The sequence below is a fragment of the Coccidioides posadasii genome, chromosome 1 (assembly GCF_018416015.2).
Source record: "Coccidioides posadasii str. Silveira chromosome 1, complete sequence".
Classification (NCBI taxonomy): Eukaryota; Fungi; Ascomycota; class Eurotiomycetes; order Onygenales; family Onygenaceae; genus Coccidioides; species Coccidioides posadasii.
Window position 1 is genome coordinate 6,333,713 of NC_089407.1, and position 19,000 is coordinate 6,352,712.

Below are 19,000 nucleotides of genomic sequence, written 5' to 3' on the forward strand. Positions count from 1 at the left end.
ATGGAGGTATTACGGAATCCAGTAATAGGGTTGTTTCGCAATCTCATATTCAACCTCGATTAAGTACAGGCAATTTCACCTTGAGGCAAACAAGTAAAGGCAGTCGTCATTTTATCGTTTGAAACAGAATGCAAACCATATGTTTTATACAGGTTTTAAGGGGCCCCATTAATCAAAAGGGGGAGCCAGTATTAAGGTGATGAAAGAAAAACAATTTTTTGCAAACAGAAATCCAACTCAGTAAACATCAGCAGAGCCAAAAGCATTTTAGGCGATCAAATATTAAAACAGGGTAAAGCGGGAAGAGTAGAGAGGAGATACCAAACGGCCTTGCAAGGAAAGTGTCTTAAAATTCAGTAAAACACTGCTAAGACCACCCTCACTTTCTCGACTGACAAAATAACCTCTCCCAGGAGCGTCAAAGATTCCACGGGCGTCCGTGAGTATCTTTGCGACCCCCATTGATCACGGGCCTTTCATGTGGCTCATTCAGAGGTGGAGAAGGGACGGGTGTCTGAAAAGGAGCGTAGTTGTCAGCCCACATTGGGCGCAGCTGGTTCCGGGCCCAAGCAGACTCATAATCAACACATAGAGAGTTCGGAGAGCTATATCCAGCGGTCCAGCGAAGATCGGGATATCCGGCGAATGATGAAACTGGCGAAGGCCCTGGGCCACGGGTTGCATTGCCATCGCTGTGCTCCACGGTGAGATATCTAGATGCGTCCTCTCGATCATGTAAAATAGCGCTTGTTGCGTTTATGGGGTGGAAAGAAGCTTGTTGTTGATGCTGAATGCCGTGGGAGTCTTGAGCTGATTGATGGAGAAGCAAATGACGATTTGCAGCCTCTGCAGCAGGTCTTATGTGAGGATCTTGAAAGGAGTCCGATGGGACAAAAAGTGGTGAACCGGTTTTATTCACGATAGTCATACTCCGCATTCTGGTGTGCGACGGAGCAACTTGTGTCGCTTCTTGACGGACAACCAATTCTTGTCGCCATTGCTCTCTAGCCTTTTCTTCGTTCAAAGCGCGTTGGGCAGCCATGCATAGCCAGTACATCGGGTTCCTACGGTCGTCAGGGGGGATTTCTGGTGGTAATTGTTGCGGTATTGCTCCAGCAGATTTTCCTGTGCTCTCATACTCGGATTCATCATCTGTATTGACATTATCTCCATCTGCCACAACGGCACCCCTTTTGGTGCCCATTTTGTTGCTTGGGATGGTGGAAGCGCTCTTTCTCGTTGCCGTTATGCCTTTTTGAGTGGGCAATTTGCGCCGGCTTACCTTACTTTCCCTTGCTCTGCCTTTCCCTTTGTCTTGGGACAGAACGCGCTGGGAAACACGGCGTTTAACAGAGCCATATTCTTCTTCATCTCGGATGATAGGTCTTTTACCCTTTCCAGCTACTTTGGTCTTCGATCTTGATTTTAAACCACCAGCATTTTCCCCGGAGATGCTGACGGTCTCATCACTATCATGTTCTGAGATACCTTTGCTCTGGGCGATGGAATCCGGCGTCTCAGGGGTGAAGACTGGCCCATTGAACTTGTGCGAAACACCATGTGTACCATCCCCGCCTCGGGCATCCCAGCATGGCGTGCAGATCTGCCATCCGCAATCGATGCAGCGTCGCAACGTAGCCTTGTTGTGTTGGTTGCAAACGTCGCATTTGGCTGTATGGATCTTGATTGTCTTGAAGATAGTATGGCGAATATCATCGTCTTCGTCGTCATCTATTTCGGAGAGAGAACTAATGGAAGAAACGCAGTCTTGAACGAGGCTCTGAGTTTCTGCTCCATTGTTAGAAGGTCCGGCTTGCCCTGCAGCTTGATCCGAACGCTTATTGTTTAGTTCCTCCAGATCTGTGCGAGTAAACGATTCTTTAACTTCAGGGAACATCATGGAAGGTGTCTTCTGACGCCAGACAAAACTTCAGTAACGTTAGCAAGGTGCCTAGATTTCCACAGCAGACAGGATAGTCAGGTCAGGGTGGTTATGGCGGCCAAGCTTAGTATCAAAGCGATATCAAGCATCAAAATAGGAATATATCCAAGGGGGGAGAGAGAGAGAGATGGAAGAACTCGAGTGTCTGCCAACCTATGATTAAAATTAGAGCTTTAGAGCAATTTTTTGCTTTTGATTGACAAAGAGTATCGAATGCACCAAAGTTGAAAAAGTTCTGGTTGGCAAAGGGAAAAGACTGAGCGAAAAGCAGACAGAAAAGATGGAGGATCCCCACGGAAACAGGAGGTTGAGCAGGCAAATTTATACAAGCAAAAGTGAGTGAAGGCTTGAGGACATCACGGGGAGTACCGTGAATGGATACAATAGGGCACACCCGTAATTCACTTCTTCCTGCTCTATTGACAGTATTGGTTGACAAAGCCTCTCCTATGGAGGCGTTGCATTTCGCATTGTTTAACCTCGACTCCCCAGTAAGGACCTGAAATATGCCAAAGTGTGTCTAGAAGCTGACCATACTTAGTCAAGGGTGTTTCTGAATAACCCTTTTGAAAAAGGATGAGCAGGTGGTATAGAGACAAGCCAAGCTGCCTGTGCAAGATAACCCAATCCACAAGCTCATCATTACAAGTACAGCAGCAGAGTAAGGGGTACAAAGTAAAATACGGGAAAGGTCAAGTGAAGATGGTGTATGGTAAACATGATGGGTTGGTTTACCACAGTGAATGGTCAGGACAAAGCAAACAATACAGCAACCTCCAGCAGTGACTACGCAGCCACTGAAATAGAAATCCAAGGGATCTAGAAAGGCTCGCAGAGGGCATCAAGTCGAAGAATCAAAGGCCCAATATCGACGAACGAGATCAAGACTGATGGGAAAAAACAGCATACGATAGGAACCTGGCTGTTCGCAGCTGCATGAATAATGAAATGTAAGGAAAAGACCTCGATGCCTTCAGTATCGAGGTCAAAAGATATATCAGGTAAAGGACCATGGAGATACTGCAATGCTCTTGAGGCAAGGAAACCGGTAATGCTTCTTGTTTTTGGCTGTATTTTCTTTATATCTCAGTGATCGAAAAGAACTGAATAACTTCGCCCAATATTTTGTTTGCTTCTCTTTTTCCTTTCAGATACCTATACCTCCAGTCATTGATGTTCGTTACCCAACAGATGCCTAAAGTAAATTTGGTAATTTCTATTTATTTATGTGCTAAATAAGAGTGAGCACAGTTCTGGTATACAGGTGTTGGGTCATAGGGAAAACTTACGGATCCCCTCTTCTGGGCTCGGCTCAATGCCAACGACCTCTGCGGCAAGAGGCTCCTTGGGTGCAGCTTTGTCATCCTTCATGAACGGAAAAGCCAGTACCTCCTTGATACTATAGTTGTCCGTCAAGAACATGACAAGACGATCGATACCCAATCCCCATCCTCCGGTTGGCGGCAGACCATACTCTAGACTAGTGCAGAAGTTCTCATCGATCAACTGCGCCTCATCGTCACCCTGGTCCTTTTGTCTGGCTTGCTCCTCGAATCGCAAACGTTGGTCGAACGGGTCGTTCAACTCCGTGTATGCATTCACAATTTCTTTCTTACAGACGAAGGCTTCGAACCGTTCGCAGAGACCGATGTGGTCACGGTGGTATTTTGCGAGTGGAGACATCATCTGGGGGTGGCCTGTGATAAAAGAGGGGTTGATACATTTCTCTTCGATGAACTCGCCAACGAGCTTGTCAAGCATACGAGCGTTGGTCTGTGGAGGAGAGCACTCGACGTTGACCTTCTTGAGAATCTTCTTGAGCCATTCGTTAGTTTCTTGAGTATGGAGCTGGTCGCCAGGTGGGAACTTTTCGCCGGTGGCTTCCTCGAGGGCCGGAATCATCTCGATACGCTTCCACGGGGCTTTCCAATTAACCTTGTACTCCTCTCCGGTTTGGGTATGGAAGACCGTTTCATATCCTCCGGTAACGTGCTTCACAAGGCCGGAAACGAGTTCTTCAGTCACGTTCATGAGATCATAGACATCAGCGTAAGCCCAGTAGAATTCGCAGGTGGTGAATTCAGGGTTGTGGGTAAGATCGATGCCTTCATTTCGAAATTGGCGACCCAATTCGTAGACACGCTCGAGACCGCCAACAATCAACATCTTGAGATATAATTCAGGCGCAATACGCATGAAAAGGTTCATATCCAGCTCATTATGGTGAGTGATGAACGGCTTGGCAGTAGCACCACCAGCAATAGCGTTCATCATAGGAGTTTCAACCTCAACAAAGTCGCGCTCATCAAAATACCGCCGGATATAACTGATAATCTTCGACCTAGTAATAAAGACATTTCTAGACTTATCGTTCATGATCAGGTCCAGATACCGCTGCCGAAATCTCTGCTCCTGGTCCTTGAATCCGTAATGCTCTGAAGGAATCTGGTGCAAGCACGGCGTAAGGAGAATGACCTGCTTGGCGAAAATAGATAATTCGCCGTCATCTCGATTCTTTGGAGAGGTACGACCGGGGAATCCAATGATACCAATTATATCACCTCTCCTTAGGTGTTCGTGCTGGGCCTCAAAGGGGACATCGCTTGTTGTTTCTTGTGCTTGACAGGCAACCTGAACCTTGACGCCTTCAGCTCGAATATCGTAAAAGATCAGTTTCGCTCCAGAGGAACGCTTGGTGTAAATTCTTCCAGCAATTCGGATTTCCTTCTCTCGCAATTGCTCGCCCTTCTTGAGATACTGGTACTCCTTGAGGAACTGTCGGAGATCGTCGGTGACTTGGAATTTGTGAGGATAAGGGTTAGGATTCTTGGTCTGGCGGAGTTGGTTGATTCTTCCGCTACGAATTTCAAAGTATTGCTACACCGGACAAAGCGATAGTCAGCATTCGAAACGAAATATCCTCTTTAATAGGCCATAGTTAATAGCCAGCGATTATGTTAGGATCAATGGACAGCAAGGAAATGCGTACATTTGGCGTCAGTTGTGATTCCTCTTCCTCAGCGCTCTTTCTCTTGCCCGCCGATCCAACACCGGCGACAGCGGCAGCAGCAGCCTTTTCAGCTTTCTTCTTTTCCTGCTCACGCTGCTTCAAGCGCTTCTTCAGCTCCGACTTGGAGACGCGTTCTCCAGTGACTTCGTCGAGGTGAAGATTGGCGACAGCGTTCCCCGCCGCTTGGACTGCGGGGTCTTGCTCAGGCATTGTGTGCTTTGTGGAAGACGTATCTTTGCCGGACAAGCTGTAATTAGAAATTTAGTACGGAGTAGACCTAGAGAAATAAACAGGGAGAGACTGGCTCGTACTCTATAGTAATATATATTAGGAGACCACGCTGTGAGTCAGACGCTTTATCCTTGATCGCAGTTTTGTTAGTTTGAGTTCACTGACAGGGATGAAAATCAAAACTCGTCAACGCCAAGACTCGATTGCTTGGGTTCTTCCGCTGCTGTTTGTCTGCGAACCATACAACTTCTTCAGAGAAGCCAGAGCGCCCTTGCATAGAGTAATACCACAACGCGGTGCAGCTTGAAGTACGGGAGCACATAATTGATTATCTGATTTTGGTACAGAGTACCTCAAGTAACTATGCCAAATTTACTGGGGTGCTAACCTAGAGAGCAAATATCACACAGTCAAGCAAAATCCTCCAGCTTTCTGAGTTGTTTTCATAATCCTAAATCACTCCATGGTAACTAATTATCCTCAAGAACCGACCCTAAGTAAAGGTGCTCAGAGGCCCCTCGGAAATACCCAATGTACCAGCGTTTTTCTCGGCAACCCTGAGCCATTCCTGAGCTTTATCCAGCTTCTCCTTCTCTTTGCGAAGCTGGACTCGGCGTCGTTGGCGTTCTTCATCTTCAGCCATGAGTTCCATGCAGCGTTCGGAAGCTGAAGAACCATTCTACTTTAGCATAGGTAGGATCATAACATAGATAAGTGCTCAACGTACCATTTTCGCCCAGGATACCTAAATTCTGCTCGATCACGTTGCGGAGTTCGTTGCGACAACGAAAGAAAAGTTTGGTGTAAGTGCCCTGGCATGTCACATCAACAAACCGGGAGCCTGCAACATCGTAGTACGCTCGTGAAGCCTGACCACAGTTAGCCGCATATTTATAGAGAGTAGCTTATATAGAAGCGATACCGCTGCGATCTCTATTTCCTTCATGAAACTGTCCGTACCCAAATCTGCTTGAGTGATGGTGTTTGGGTTACAAGCCTTCCCAATAGCTTCAAGTTGTGCCAAATATTCTCGCCGGCGAAGGAGGAAGCGTTTGCGAGACAGCATTTCCAGGGCCTCATCCTGAACCTTTGAGAAAGCTTCGGTTGCGAGAGTGAAAGGCTTGGAACATTCAATATTATAGTTTTCATCGGCTTGACGATAGTGCTCCCCACGTATCGCTTCAAGAAACTCGAAGATTACCGCTTTTAGAGCTGGGTAGAGTGCAGTCTGCCGATATTGTCCGAAAACATTGTCCAGTTCCTGCATCAAAACGCAAGAAACCATGTTGTACGTCTCCGACAAAAAGGTTCGCATTGGGTCCAACCAATGAGCTACGCTCAGACGATTCATAGTTTCGACAGCCTGAGGGTTTCCAAGTCCAGGTATACCGGAAGCGTAGGTATCTGCATTAATATCACGTATCTGCTGGGGAGTAAATGACCGTATCGGAGCTATCAGCCTATCATTAGCATGTATTAAAAACAACCGAATTAACCTTTCCAAAAGCAATAATATTTGTCTATACTGACCGGGCAAACCTCCAAAATACTTTTCAAAATAGCCATCTGGAGCTCCCGCGCTTGCGGGTAACCTTTCAGACGGAGAGCTCGCTTTCAATTTTTTCGCCAAATCAGGCTCGCCACCTTTCGCAAGCTTCCGCTTCGATGGGGTTTTCCATTCCGTAATCTCACACAGGTCGTTGTCGTCCTCGGGCGTAGAAGACACGTTTCCAGGCAACTTAATCTCAATATTTTCCACAATCTTGAGTGTGGGTCGAGATCTTACAAGATATTCCTGAAATGCAGATGCTAACTTGCTCCATTCCTTGAGGAACGGGTGTTCGGAGGAGCCACCATTCATATGAGCTTGAACGTTGTTCGTAAAGACATTTAATTTTTGGCACAAAATATATGGAACGTTCGCAGACGGTGGTGCCGGGAGTGCAGATAGTCCCTTTTCGACAAGCCTAGCACGGCTGTTGATCTGGTCGATGATACGAGGTAGACTGCTTTGTATTTGCTTGAGAAGCAGACTTGACAAGGCAGCCTGAAGCTTTCTTGTGCCAAATCTGTCGCTGTACTTTGCGAATTCTGCCGCCCATGGAGGATGGGCAAAAAAAATTTGCTCTTCCTCTCGTGCTTGAGAGTGATCCACCATCGGATCAGAGTTATTCTTAACCACAAAATATTCGTGACCAAGCAAGAACTTTTCCCCACTAAGTAGTTCCTGCCATTGCTCATATCCGGCATCGATCCGGTCTGGCTTTGTCAAAACCCCAAGTGTCCTATCCCTAGCGCCGCGCACTTCTCTGATAATTCGGGCTGCACTCGAGTTTGTCGCGTCATCCGTCATAGGCATTGTCAACAAGACAATAGTATTATCAGCTTTGATATACTCTTTCACCAAATTTTCAACCAATGGAACCAGATATTTTTCCTCGTCTACCTCGGCAACGTTGATAACGCCGGGCAAGTCATAGAAGGAGAGATTTGGAAATTTGGGCGCTGAAATATCCAAACGAACCACATTTGGTGAGAACTTTACTTGTAGATAGGTCTCTGTTTCGTGGTTTTCCTCCCGCATAAACTCTTTGTAAGACCTTCCAGGGTTAAGAGTAGCTAGTTGGGCCCACATTAATACATCCCGTAGCATAGATTTATCGGTCAGCGTGTCAAATAGAAACTCTTCAGGTTCTTGTTCAATCCATGGCCCCAGGGGATTGCGCGATGTCGGTGCTGATTTTTTCGGAAGATATATGTACTTCTTCATCAGCAACACACGACAAGTCCAAGGGGTATCGGACTCAGACAAGTTTATTTCCATGGGGCAACGAGTACAACATCCGGCGTTTCGCGGGACTTTGATCTCACTAATGCCTTCAATGAGCGAGCTTTTTCCGGTGCTCTGGTCGCCGACAACGACGATTTTTGGGAGAGGAAGCCCGCTGTTTTCGACTCCAATGTGCCTGAGGTCCTGTATTCTCTTGACCATTACTTTCATGCTCTGGGACATGATGTCAATAGATTTGTTAGTGGCCTCAAGGCCCGGGGAGTCCTCTCGCACTGTATCTGGAAGTACGTTAGATGACAGCACAATACCTGGAACGGAATGGGTCGAAACTTACGGGGAGTGCTTTCACGAAGTGCCAAGTTAGACGAAGGTAACTCCATGACTGATGTCCAGGTGCGAAACTCAAAAATTTGTACTGGGAAAGTCCGATAAGATTCGCAGTCCTGTGAGCAGCAAGTCGTAATCAATCATGAAGACCAATCCAGGTGTGGGCGAGGGGTCGAGATATTGCTGGATAAGCAGTTATAGTGAATTTCCAGGATAGTCAATGCACGCTACCAACAGGAGAGCAGAGGTAATCAAGGGAACGCCGGCAGCTACAGGAAAATGTACGTCGTTTGGAGACTGACGGGGGTTTTGGAGCTGCGCGTCAGGCAAAATAGAATCAAGAGAGCGACAAGATCAAAAGATCGCGCCAGGCAGCGAGTTTCGAATTTGAAGGGCCGCTGGGAGATGATACTGATCGACCCAGGCGTGGCTCAGCCAGCTCCAGACCAAAGAAGCTGGAACGAAGATGACAGGGGAAAAAAACAAAAAACAAAGGTCGGAAGACAATATATGTGTGCAGAGAAGGGAGGGGGGAAAGGAAGAAAGAAAAAAAGAAAGAAAATTGAGAGGGGAGGTAGGATGTGTTTGTTTAGGCTGTGTTATGTTTCCAGCCCGAAAAGGAACACATCAAGGAACCTGGAAATCCGGAGATTTCCGGGCATTCTTCCATCCTGCGGAGCCTGCAGCCTTCATGATGTTCTTTCATGTCAACTCTTACTGATAAGCGGTACCATCAGGCATCAGATTCGCTCAGGCCCGGGTCCATGCAGCAAGCAGAACGCGCAACCAGAGGGATAAAATGACATTCACAGAAGAATTCAGAACCAGAATTATGTCAGAGTACACTAACTAAAGTAAAACCTGGTGTCTGCCAGCTGCCCACATTTTCCATGTTGCTGGAAGAAGACAGAGGAGAACAGTAGCTGGAGCAGCCGCCAGCGAGGCGGATGTCGATGGCAATGGCGGCGCTGTGAAGTTGATGACCGCTGTTGTGTGGGCGGAACACGTGGTCCTGGCGTCATTCGTCAGCTCGCCAGGGGGTAACTCAACAGCAGCTCCAAGCCCGCTTCAAAACAAGGGGTGGAAAACCTTCACTGGGACCTTCTCGCTGCTCGGCTTGTAAACTCTTCCCGTCCTGACTCTGTTGAGCTCCTTTACAGTTGAAATCGCATTGCGAATTGGTCCCAAGCTGCCCTCAACCTTCCCTCCTTCTATCGCGGTACGAAACAGTCGAGCCCTCTCGCTGCCAGCGCAGCCCCCACCCATCGTGCATAAACAATCAAGGACCGAGTGGAAACCAAGTGCTAATTCATTGCGATTACAAGACAACAGGTAATTGAAGGCAAAAGAAAGAAAGAAAGAAAGAAAGAAAGAAAAGAAAAACCGGTCACCACTTTTTTCCGCCTCCAGATCGACTTCCATGCTGCAAGTTCCCCTACGAGAGCGCAACACAGATATGGCTTCAACAACAAAAGCTGTCATCTTGGTGGGATAATATTCCCCTCTCTCTAAGCCCTATATATTCACAGCCACTGACAATTCAATTGGCAGGTTGGAGGACCATCCCGAGGAACCAGATTTCGACCCCTCTCTCTCGACGTGCCAAAGGTACCGTAAACAAACAATCACGCTTCCCAGGGGGTGTCCTGGCCCTTTCGTTTGGCTAATGTTTTGTGCAATGCGTCTTTTCAGCCCCTCTTCGAAGTTGCTGGCCACCCGATCATCTGGCATGCTCTAAAGGCTGTGACCAAGATTCCCGATATCCGCGAAGTTATTCTGATCGGATATTACGACGAGACTGTCTTCCGTGATTTTATCAAGGACTCTCTCAAGGAGTTCCCACAATTCAAAATTCAATACTTGAGGGAATACCGAGCATTGGGTACTGCGGGTGGCCTCTACCACTTCCGTGATGCGATCCTCAAGGGCCGTCCAGAACGATTCTTCGTCTTGAATGCAGACGTTTGCTGCTCGTTCCCGTTGGTCGAAATGCTCAAGTTGTTTGTAGAAAAGGATGCTGAGGCGGTTATCCTGGGTACTCGAGTCAGCAACGAGACGGCAACAAACTTTGGCTGCATCGTCTCTGATGCCCATACAAAGCGTGTCCTGCATTATGTCGAGAAGCCTGAGTCTCATATCTCAAATTTGATCAATTGTGGTGTCTACCTATTTGCCACGGAATGCATCTTTCCTTCAATTAAAAGCGCGATTAAGCGTCGCACCGCCCGGCCCCGCTTGTTCTCTTACCCATCTTCTGAGCACCTGGAATCCTCCTATGGCGCCGAGCAGGATGACGAGGGCGAGAAGAGCGAGGTCCTCCGTCTTGAGCAGGATATTCTTCCCGATCTAGCAGACAGCAACCGTTTCTTCGTCCATGAAACCAAAGATTTCTGGCGTCAAATCAAGACCGCCGGCTCCGCTGTACCAGCTAATGCTCTCTACCTCCAAAAGGCTTTCCAGTCCGGATCGGAGGAGCTAGCGGCCCCATCAGCTACAATTGTCCCACCAGTTTATATTCACCCCACTGCTACCGTCGATCCAACCGCAAAACTCGGACCAAATGTCTCCGTTGGTGCTCGTGCCGTGGTTGGAGCAGGTGCACGAATTAAGGAATCCATTGTTCTTGAAGATGCCGAAATCAAACATGATGCGTGCGTTTTGTATTCGATCATTGGATGGAGCAGTCGAGTTGGGGCATGGGCACGTGTTGAAGGCACACCCATTCCAACTGGCAGCCATTCCACCTCCATTATAAAAAATGGGGTCAAGGTGCAGAGCATTACAATTCTTGGCAAGGAATGCGGTGTTGGTGATGAAGTCCGAGTGCAGAATTGCGTCTGCCTTCCTTACAAAGAGCTGAAGCGGGTATGTATCTATCATCCGCCGTTTCTCCGATTAATACCCTACAATATGCTAATTTGGGGTTATAGGACGTCGCCAATGAAGTTATTATGTAAAAAGTTCGGATTTCAATATCTGACCAAACTTATTGAATGAAGAGGGAGCAGGATACCCATATAATCCATGGCTGATTTATATACCACGTCAATAACCATTTACGTAGTACTAAGACCCATTATGAATCTTAAGCTCATTATCTTCATTTACATTTGTTAGCAGGATATTTTTTCTTCTCTTCAACGCACTTGATTGGAAAGAAACCCCAACTCCGAAAATGGCGCAGTCAAGTCAGGCGTCAATCTGTCCCACAGAAATAATAAATTTAACCTGCTCCGAAAGTTGACCCGATCATGTCAAACCGAGATCTCTTGAACCCCGAGGGAAGTTGGATACGAATTTGTCGCCTATTTACCATCCGGACTACTCCGTATGCACGGAGGAAGTCTTGTGCGACCCATTTACCCACCGCCGCTCGAATGAGCGGGCGTGGCACCTTTGGTTCTCGTTTCTTTTACTTTTCTTTGACTCGCAATTCCTCGAGGGAGTTTTGGCGGCGTTGGGTGTTTTGTTTACCCTTCATGCATGGACGTTAGACTGAGAATACGAGCACAGATTTTCGGAACATGGACAAACGGTAGTTCGTTCCACGGTCACTACATCATTCCCCACGAAATCCCAACCCTTCGGCTTACCGACTACATCTATACGTATCAGCATAACTTTAACGTCCACAGCAGGCAAGAAGTCGTATCCAGAACGATATAGAGAATGGCAATATATTCAAATAAATTAAAATAAACCCTAAATATTACTAGATATAGATGTAATAGCGCTGTGAAAGAGAGACCCATATATTTACTGCAAGGAATCGCAACATATACATGGATACACTGACATTTGACATTAAAACCACGGTGACACACAAGGCCACATCCCCCTGCACCTCGACTACTAATATAAAGGCCAGAAACACATCTCATCGTGAAAACCAATCACTAAGACAACTTAGAACCATAACCAAAGCGAGTACTCTGTATCTCTGATCGAAACATACCTTGATAACCGATCTCATTGGTCACGGAGTGAAGTCTTCACAACTTCAGGCACAAAGTGTGAGTTTCAGATCGGTGCCCGCATTGCAGTCGCGGACCTGGCTTCCCGAAGGCGGAATGCCATTTGGCCAACAGATGTCCGCGCAATTGGGATCGCTTGGGTCAAGGAGGACTTTGCTGCCGGAGAACGGATCGCCAAAGACGTCGGACAGATCGTAAAAGACCCTCGTGTCGGTTAAGCTGTATGCAAAGTTGGTCTGTGGGGAGTTGTTGAAAATTCCATCGTCAACACGGGTAATCTTGATGGCAATACCGCCGCTCTGGGGATCGCGGTGAATTTTTTCGCTGTAGACGCCACCTTGCTTCAGAACATGCTTGGGACCGATAGAGCCACCAACAGACCAAAGAAAGACTGTGAATGGGCAATGGTTTTCAACAATAGCGTTGCCGGCAGAGCCTGCAAGGGCAGTTGTGGCCGCGAAGGCAGCGAGAAGGAGCGTTTTGAGATGCATTATGTATTAAAACTGGCTAAAGCTTTGCCTGTCGTGTATGAGTAGATAGAAATAGAGCGATGCTAAGGTTCTCGGGGCCTGATAGGAAAAAGCAGTAGGGAAATGTGGGATTCAGGCCATCTTTATATCTTTTGAACCGGTGATATTAACCCACTTGACACAGGATGTCTCACTTTCCTGAGTATGGCCACGGCTAGTGATTTTGAGTTTGCCTCTCAGCTCTACAGCGGACTACGATGCTTTTCCTAGCTTTGTACGGAGTACTTCGGCGGGATTCCATATCCCTCCGATTGGAGGTGAGGTTAATATCTCCGGAATGCATGTGTGCCCGCGTTGTACACTATCCAGACTCCGTAATACCAAGCAATGTAGCAGGTGTCGCTTGTCTTTGTCCTCTCTCAGGACTTCACTGAGCCCAAAGTGCGTCCTGCAAAGCAAGGCAAGGCCATATCCCCAGCCAATAGATGTCGAAGAGCCTGCCGTGGAAATGATCCGAGTCCGCTGTCCTGGCTCGATTGAAAGAAAGTCTAAGCAAAGTTAAACAAAATAATATAGGATATCATAATAGCAGTTCCACCATTGAGACGAGGCCCAATATTGGGAGCTCAACAAAAAAGAGATCATTTCTCTGCGCAATTTCAGCACGAGATCGTTGCGAAGTTTGAATGATCAGATTTTTCCCTCCAGGCCTGAATGCAGTTGACAGTATCCGTGTAGTCCATCCCATTCTGGCCTGTGAACATGGAATGTGCGGCTGGGACTCTATCGGGCACTCAATGTGCCAGATGGGTGCCTGATTAGCGGCAGCGTGATCAGGTCTGAGACCTGCATATCTTATCCCGAATCAACCCAAAGCAGACTTGCCCAAGCGGAGTACTCCGCTGGGAGGACCCTGCTCGAATCGTTCATAGACCGCCCGGAGATATATCCGAGCCTGCGGAGGAAAGTGTCTGCTACCGTCGATCTCTCTCATCCGCCTATCCGGTTGATTTGATTCCATGCTGTCAAAAGATCAGGGTTCTCTAGCATCGCGCTATTGGTTGGACAGGCTGGAGCGGTCTTTGTGGGTTAGCTATCATTGTTCGCCTGATAGATCGAAAAATGTCTTAAAATACGAAGACAGCGGGAAAAAAGGTCCATGCGAGCAGTGCATCCTTGTCAAGAGAACGTGTCGTTGGTTCCCAGAGTGTCATGGCAGCGTTAGGATGTTTGTAAACTCAAGGCCCTGTTAATGGCTCAAGCAAGGTGGGCAGAGGTTGCTGGAGAGAATCGAGGTTCTGCTCCTCGATGTCAACGAGTGGTTTGTCAACGCATACATGCCTCGGTGGTGAGTTTAAGCTTAGTTAAGTTACTCATCTATTCTAAAAATAGACTAAACTACGGAGTACTTCGTTCACTAAGTAAGTTATATACTCCGTATATAACTAACTCGCTATGGCGCCGACTTCGGCCCACACGCCGCCTCGCGACACTTACTTACCACATTATCCCCACATTTCGTTTCTGGGGTCTCAGGCAACCTCTCACGATGCAACTGTCCATGCTGCAGAGCGCATGTCCCTCCGAGAGATCGCGCCCATTGCGCTGAAAAAACATCCAAAGCAACGTGACGTCATAAGTCAGCCACATCACCGTCTTTCTACGGTCTGAGCTCGTCGCGTGTTTGTGCGACATTATTCTGCATTCTCAACGTTCCACGACGATCCGATACCGTCTCTCTCCTACAAAGGGCTTTCTCCTTCCTCTCCAAAACCAGACATCCCGGTCACCGTGCTCTATACCCGTGAGTTACATCAAGGTCACGCTGCAAGATCGCTTTGCCTTGTGCCAGCCGCGGCTGATTCCTCGAACGCAGCTCTATGCCTTGAAGTTTACATGCAAGCAGGACCCACGCGATGGACCCCACTTCACATTGGAATGAAAATCAGGGTAATTCTGCGGCGAGAGAGATCCCACCCGCATACAATGTGCCATCCGCCCCATTGGCGCCGCCCCCGGACTATGACACAGCGATTGGGGTTAATCTATCAACAGAGTCGTCCGAGCATGCTATCACGAATCACGAGCCGATAACGCTTACTATTGAAGGAAAGTTCATTTACTCTTCGCTCTCAAGGCCAGAACCAGTCTATAGTCTTAGTCATGCACTAGATGGCCATGAGCTGAACCTCACTGGGGTCCTCCTGACCCGAATTGATCGCAACCCTGCTCGCCTTTCTCGTCCCGTTGTAAAGCGAGATGTATTCGCTCTTCGAGATGCACCGTCATTACATATCGGACCGGCAAAATACGAAATTGATGGGCTGCGGTATATATCAGGTAAGAAAGGATATATGAGTAGGAAAATCACCAGGAACGGACAGGGCTGGGCAGCCGGCGGGCGGGGTTTGCCTTCCTTTATACTTCGTCCCACTAGCCCCCCTGATTCTGACACCCAGCTTTACGAATGGCGAGACAAGAACAGTGATCACAATATTGGTATGGAAACACGGCGGCTTTGGGATAAAGAGAAAAAGGTGGAATTATCACCACCAAAAATAGAACTGAGGGTCGGATCCAACGTGGATAAAGAATATCTGGACTTCCTGGTAGCTGTATGGTGCATGCATAATTGGAGGGAAGCCAAGGAAATTACAAAGGAGCCCCTGACCTGGGAAGAATGTGAGTTCTTGTCATCTATTCCTCTTCGAAGCAAGTGCATCTGTTTTGTGGCTGGGCCATACTCAGAGTGCTCACTATGTTTTTGGAAAACAGTTAAAGAACAAGCCAAGACCACCGCTGCTAAGAGTAAACACCGCCGATGGAACGCCAATCTGGGAGCGGTGGTATTCTAGCACACAAATATGAGCAGCTTACTCTTCCCGTGGTATATATCTTTTCGTTGGATGTTGTGTTTATGCGACGGCGTGTCAAGGGGCAGTTCGGTCGTCTAATTCTTTTTGCATATCCAAGGTATGGGTGCGGTTCGGGGTTCTGAGCTTATTCACTGAAAAATGACTTACGATCCAATGATTTATGACTACCGGAAAGTTACATGATTATATCTTTCTGTTTCCTATTTTTGACCTTGGATTCCTTATTCTTTTGCATACTTTATACCATGCATTAGTGAATTTAACCCAACTTGCCCTCCTCACAAAGAATCACTTAAATGGTAGCAGATTAATACATTAAGATCATAATGTTCTATCATATAACTACATGGGCAGCAATTCAATCCTCGACTATCGCTTCACTATCCTTATACGCTCCCAATTTAAAGAGCTTCTTCGCATTCTCCCTTCCAATTGCAGCTTTCTGTCCTTTTTCTAAGCCTTTGATATTATCAAACCACGTGCAGGCGTCTTTATAGTTCTCAAACGGATAATCCGTACTGAATAGAATCCTATCCGCATTGCCAAACTCTTCGATGCAATATTTTAGAGTTGGAGTCGAGAAGTGGCCGGAAGTTGTGATCCAGATGTTTTCGCGGAAGTAGTCGCGGATGGTCTTCTCAATAGGCATACCAATCGGCTTCTTAATATCTTCGAACCAGTGGTTAATACGCCACAGATCGAAAGGAAGATGTTCTCCCAAATGACCGATGATCACCTGCAGTTTAGGATTGCGGTCGAAGACGCCATTAGACACCATTCCCATGAGGTGGAGGGATACGCCCTGTGCGAAACTAAGCGGTGGACCGACGAGCCATTTGCGGTCTGCCCAAAGGGTATCATAGACGACGCCGGTGGGCTGCTTGGGGTGGAGATAGAAGGGAACATCTAGCTCGACGCAGGTTTGCCAGAAGACATCCCACTCTGGTTTATCATAGAAGATAAGCGACTTTCCGTCTGAAGCAATCTGGTTATCGTTCACGAGGGCACCCTTGAAGCCATATTTCTCAACGCATCGTCTCAATTCAGCGGCTGCGGTGGCGGGGTCGTGCATAGAAAGGCAGGCAAAAGAGCCAAAGCGGTCTGGCTTGTCCTTGATCTGTTCATACGTCCAGTCATTCACAAATTTGGCGACCCTCAGTGCTTCGGCAGGATCGGTGATGTCCTGGATACCAGGAGCAGTATAGCTTAAGATATGGTATCCAACACCGTACTCATCGGCATACTGAAGTCGAATGTTGTTGAGATCGCAAATTTCGCGAACGTGGCGATCAGGATCTGTAGCGAAGAATCCAGCCCACCATCTTGCCTTCTCGGCAAATTCTGGGGTATTGAAGTGGTCTTCAAGAGTGATCTTTCCGAGCATTATGACGGGTTCAAGGAAGTCTCAAGAGAAAGATTCAATGGAGAGGGCGAGAATAGGTTGGGCGATGACAGATGGAGCTCAAAGACATCAAAGTGTCTTTCAGAGAATAAATACAGAGTACATATTACCCGACGGAATCAATACTGCCGATCCTACTCCATCCGCATTACCCCGCCATGTTGTGTCTCCCCGCATTTGGCGCATCGCCCCTTTGCTCCAGTTCTCCCATCAGCGGAAACCGGCGGGTGTGTGGATCCGCCATGTGGAGGAAAACGGAACTCTAATAGCGGAGCCAATCAGAGTCCAATCCGCTTCCCGGAGCTAACGCCAAGGTACCAAAGCTCTCTCTGATACATACCCGCCAATGAGAATGCATTCCGGCCCGAGTTCATCTTGGCACCCGGGAGCTAGTCGCGCCGTCGTGTTGGAGAACTGTGGGGTAGGCATGGTGGGGTTCCGGGCAGGGGAGAAATTTCGGCCGCCAGGATATCTCAGGCCATCATGATCCCAAACGGCAGAAGACGCTTCCGTCTGCCCTTTTGAACATGAGGGCTGACTGGTCATATATCTTCCTCACTGCGAAGGTTGCATCCTTCAAATCTTCATCGTCTCAACTTTCTTGAATTCCTTCCGTCAGTCTTTTGAGAAATACTCCTTTCCGCCGCTCTTTCAACTCATACGAATAAAGCCGTTCAAAATGGTTGACAAGTTCGATCCCAACTTCACCCAAAATGTCATCAATGCCACAGGTCCAAAGACAGACCCTCGTATGCGAGAGGTGATTACCTCGCTCATCCGCCATCTCCATGACTTCGCTCGCGAGGTCGAACTTACCGTTGACGAATGGATGGCCGGTGTGAACCTAGTCAACTGGGCCGGCCAGATGAGCAATGACAAGAGAAATGAGGGACAGCTAGTATGCGACGTTTTGGGTCTTGAATCGTATGTTTGCTCTTTCCCATTCCTGTCCGCCTCCGGGCCCCGATTGGATACAAAATAGCTAACTCCAGTACAGTCTCGTTGATGAAATTACTTTCTCTCGCGCTGCTAACGCACCCGATGCCGCTACAGCCACCGCTATTCTCGGCCCTTTCTTCAGAACCGACGCTCCTCACTATCCTAATGGCTCGAGCATTATCAAAACCCCTCCTGCCGAGGGCGGCGAGGTCACCTATATGCACGGCAGAGTCGTTGACTCTGTTACCGGAGAGCCAATTGAGGGAGTGGTGATCGATGTCTGGGAGGCATCCACCAACGGATTGTACGAGCAACAAGATCCAGAGCAGGCAGATTGCAACCTTCGAGGAAGATTCACCACAGACAAGGACGGAAAATACTCCCTCTACTGCCTAAGGCCAACCCCATACCCAATTCCTTACGACGGTAGGCTCTTCCTTGGTTCGTAATCAGCGCGTATGAACATTACTAACTTGTCAAACGCAAAGGCCCGGCTGGAAAGATACTTCAACTCCTTGATAGACACCCAATGCGTCCAGCTCACATTCACTTGATTGTAAGTCAAACAACCACGCTACAAGTCCTAGAAAAGTGGCATTGGCTGACTTGGAATGCAGGCCCAACACAAGGACTATAAACCAATTACCACGCAGATATTTGATAGCGAGGACAAATACCTTGCCAATGACTCCGTATTTGCTGTCAAGCACTCTCTTGTGGTTGAATTCAAGCCTCTGCAAGGAGATGACAAGGCAACCAGAGAAGTTCAGTACGACTTGAAACTCAAGAAACAAGGTTAAAAAGGCAAAAATAACGAAAAAGAAAAAATAATGACAGATCTATCTTGATATTTTTGACTATCTTTCTCTTCTCTCCACTATCTTGTCATACTTCCAACGGGAAATGTTGTATATGAGTCTATGAACTGGGGTTGGTTGGTCTCCATCTGATGTACTGTACATAACTACATATCATCACCAACTACAGAACTATATTCATTCTTGGAATGTGAAAATAATCTTCCATGCCAAAATCTCA

The 19,000-nt window shown here is 47.6% G+C and overlaps 8 protein-coding genes across 8 annotated transcripts; 3 read left to right on the plus strand and 5 right to left on the minus strand.

Moving 5' to 3' along the window:
* Positions 1-294: 294 nt before the first annotated feature.
* Positions 295-1,900, minus strand: D8B26_001870 (uncharacterized protein; the record flags this gene model as incomplete). Its single annotated transcript, XM_003065832.2, has 1 exon — positions 295-1,900. One exon carries the CDS (start codon positions 1,898-1,900, stop codon positions 419-421), a length of 1,482 nt encoding a protein of 493 aa, XP_003065878.1. The 3' UTR covers positions 295-418.
* Positions 1,901-2,977: 1,077 nt separating this feature from the next.
* On the minus strand, positions 2,978-5,308 carry KRS1 (lysyl-tRNA synthetase). Its single transcript, XM_003065833.2, has 4 exons — positions 5,264-5,308; positions 4,932-5,199; positions 3,232-4,819; positions 2,978-3,173 (listed from the first exon to the last, which is right to left on the minus strand). The coding sequence occupies exons 2-4, from the start codon at positions 5,160-5,162 to the stop codon at positions 3,163-3,165; spliced, it is 1,830 nt and encodes a 609-aa protein (XP_003065879.1). The 5' UTR covers positions 5,163-5,199; positions 5,264-5,308; the 3' UTR covers positions 2,978-3,162.
* Positions 5,309-5,492: 184 nt separating this feature from the next.
* On the minus strand, positions 5,493-8,457 carry D8B26_001872 (uncharacterized protein). The gene is made up of 5 exons (XM_003065834.2): positions 8,309-8,457; positions 6,714-8,252; positions 6,106-6,635; positions 5,911-6,052; positions 5,493-5,849 (listed from the first exon to the last, which is right to left on the minus strand). The coding sequence occupies exons 1-5, from the start codon at positions 8,352-8,354 to the stop codon at positions 5,677-5,679; spliced, it is 2,430 nt and encodes an 809-aa protein (XP_003065880.2). The 5' UTR covers positions 8,355-8,457; the 3' UTR covers positions 5,493-5,676.
* Positions 8,458-9,362: 905 nt separating this feature from the next.
* Positions 9,363-11,378, plus strand: PSA2 (Proteasome subunit alpha type-2). The gene is made up of 5 exons (XM_003065835.2): positions 9,363-9,520; positions 9,634-9,787; positions 9,853-9,909; positions 9,994-11,166; positions 11,232-11,378. The coding sequence occupies exons 2-5, from the start codon at positions 9,722-9,724 to the stop codon at positions 11,256-11,258; spliced, it is 1,323 nt and encodes a 440-aa protein (XP_003065881.1). The 5' UTR covers positions 9,363-9,520; positions 9,634-9,721; the 3' UTR covers positions 11,259-11,378.
* A 631-nt stretch (positions 11,379-12,009) lies between these two features.
* Positions 12,010-12,766, minus strand: D8B26_001874 (uncharacterized protein; the record flags this gene model as incomplete). The annotated part of the gene is made up of 2 exons (XM_003065836.2): positions 12,010-12,197; positions 12,257-12,766. The coding sequence occupies one exon, from the start codon at positions 12,764-12,766 to the stop codon at positions 12,302-12,304; it is 465 nt and encodes a 154-aa protein (XP_003065882.1). The 3' UTR covers positions 12,010-12,197; positions 12,257-12,301.
* Positions 12,767-14,269: 1,503 nt separating this feature from the next.
* On the plus strand, positions 14,270-15,792 carry D8B26_001875 (uncharacterized protein). The gene is made up of 3 exons (XM_003065837.2): positions 14,270-14,549; positions 14,622-15,427; positions 15,521-15,792. The coding sequence occupies exons 2-3, from the start codon at positions 14,662-14,664 to the stop codon at positions 15,598-15,600; spliced, it is 846 nt and encodes a 281-aa protein (XP_003065883.1). The 5' UTR covers positions 14,270-14,549; positions 14,622-14,661; the 3' UTR covers positions 15,601-15,792.
* A 129-nt stretch (positions 15,793-15,921) lies between these two features.
* On the minus strand, positions 15,922-17,223 carry D8B26_001876 (uncharacterized protein). The gene has a single exon (XM_003065838.2). The coding sequence runs from the start codon at positions 17,003-17,005 to the stop codon at positions 15,980-15,982; it is 1,026 nt and encodes a 341-aa protein (XP_003065884.2). The 5' UTR covers positions 17,006-17,223; the 3' UTR covers positions 15,922-15,979.
* A 241-nt stretch (positions 17,224-17,464) lies between these two features.
* D8B26_001877 (uncharacterized protein) lies at positions 17,465-18,968 on the plus strand. Its single transcript, XM_003065839.2, has 4 exons — positions 17,465-17,947; positions 18,021-18,388; positions 18,451-18,518; positions 18,580-18,968. Exons 1-4 carry the CDS (start codon positions 17,703-17,705, stop codon positions 18,760-18,762), a joined length of 864 nt encoding a protein of 287 aa, XP_003065885.1. The 5' UTR covers positions 17,465-17,702; the 3' UTR covers positions 18,763-18,968.
* The last annotated feature ends 32 nt before the right edge of the window (positions 18,969-19,000 follow it).

Bases quoted from the DNA above. Each gene is read 5' to 3' on its own strand.
- KRS1 (XM_003065833.2), bottom strand. From the start codon at position 5,162: ATGCCTGAGCAAGACCCCGCAGTCCAAGCGGCGGGGAACGCTGTCGCC. The intron at 4,820-4,931 runs GTACGCATTTCC...TGTCCGGTGTAG, and splicing joins AATCACAACTGACGCCAAAT to CAATACTTTGAAATTCGTAG.
- D8B26_001872 (XM_003065834.2), bottom strand. From the start codon at position 8,354: ATGGAGTTACCTTCGTCTAACTTGGCACTTCGTGAAAGCACTCCCC. The intron at 6,053-6,105 runs GTATCGCTTCTA...AACTGTGGTCAG, and splicing joins AGGAAATAGAGATCGCAGCG to GCTTCACGAGCGTACTACGA. The intron at 5,850-5,910 runs GTACGTTGAGCA...ATGGTTCTTCAG, and splicing joins AGGTATCCTGGGCGAAAATG to CTTCCGAACGCTGCATGGAA.
- PSA2 (XM_003065835.2), top strand. From the start codon at position 9,722: ATGCTGCAAGTTCCCCTACGAGAGCGCAACACAGATATGGCTTCAACA. The intron at 9,910-9,993 runs GTACCGTAAACA...GCGTCTTTTCAG, and splicing joins TCTCTCTCGACGTGCCAAAG to CCCCTCTTCGAAGTTGCTGG. The intron at 11,167-11,231 runs GTATGTATCTAT...TTGGGGTTATAG, and splicing joins CTTACAAAGAGCTGAAGCGG to GACGTCGCCAATGAAGTTAT.
- D8B26_001875 (XM_003065837.2), top strand. From the start codon at position 14,662: ATGGACCCCACTTCACATTGGAATGAAAATCAGGGTAATTCTGCGGCG. The intron at 15,428-15,520 runs GTGAGTTCTTGT...TTTGGAAAACAG, and splicing joins GCCCCTGACCTGGGAAGAAT to TTAAAGAACAAGCCAAGACC.
- D8B26_001876 (XM_003065838.2), bottom strand. From the start codon at position 17,005: ATGCTCGGAAAGATCACTCTTGAAGACCACTTCAATACCCCAGAATTT.
- D8B26_001877 (XM_003065839.2), top strand. From the start codon at position 17,703: ATGGTTGACAAGTTCGATCCCAACTTCACCCAAAATGTCATCAATGCC. The intron at 17,948-18,020 runs GTATGTTTGCTC...ACTCCAGTACAG, and splicing joins GACGTTTTGGGTCTTGAATC to TCTCGTTGATGAAATTACTT. The intron at 18,389-18,450 runs GTAGGCTCTTCC...TCAAACGCAAAG, and splicing joins ATACCCAATTCCTTACGACG to GCCCGGCTGGAAAGATACTT.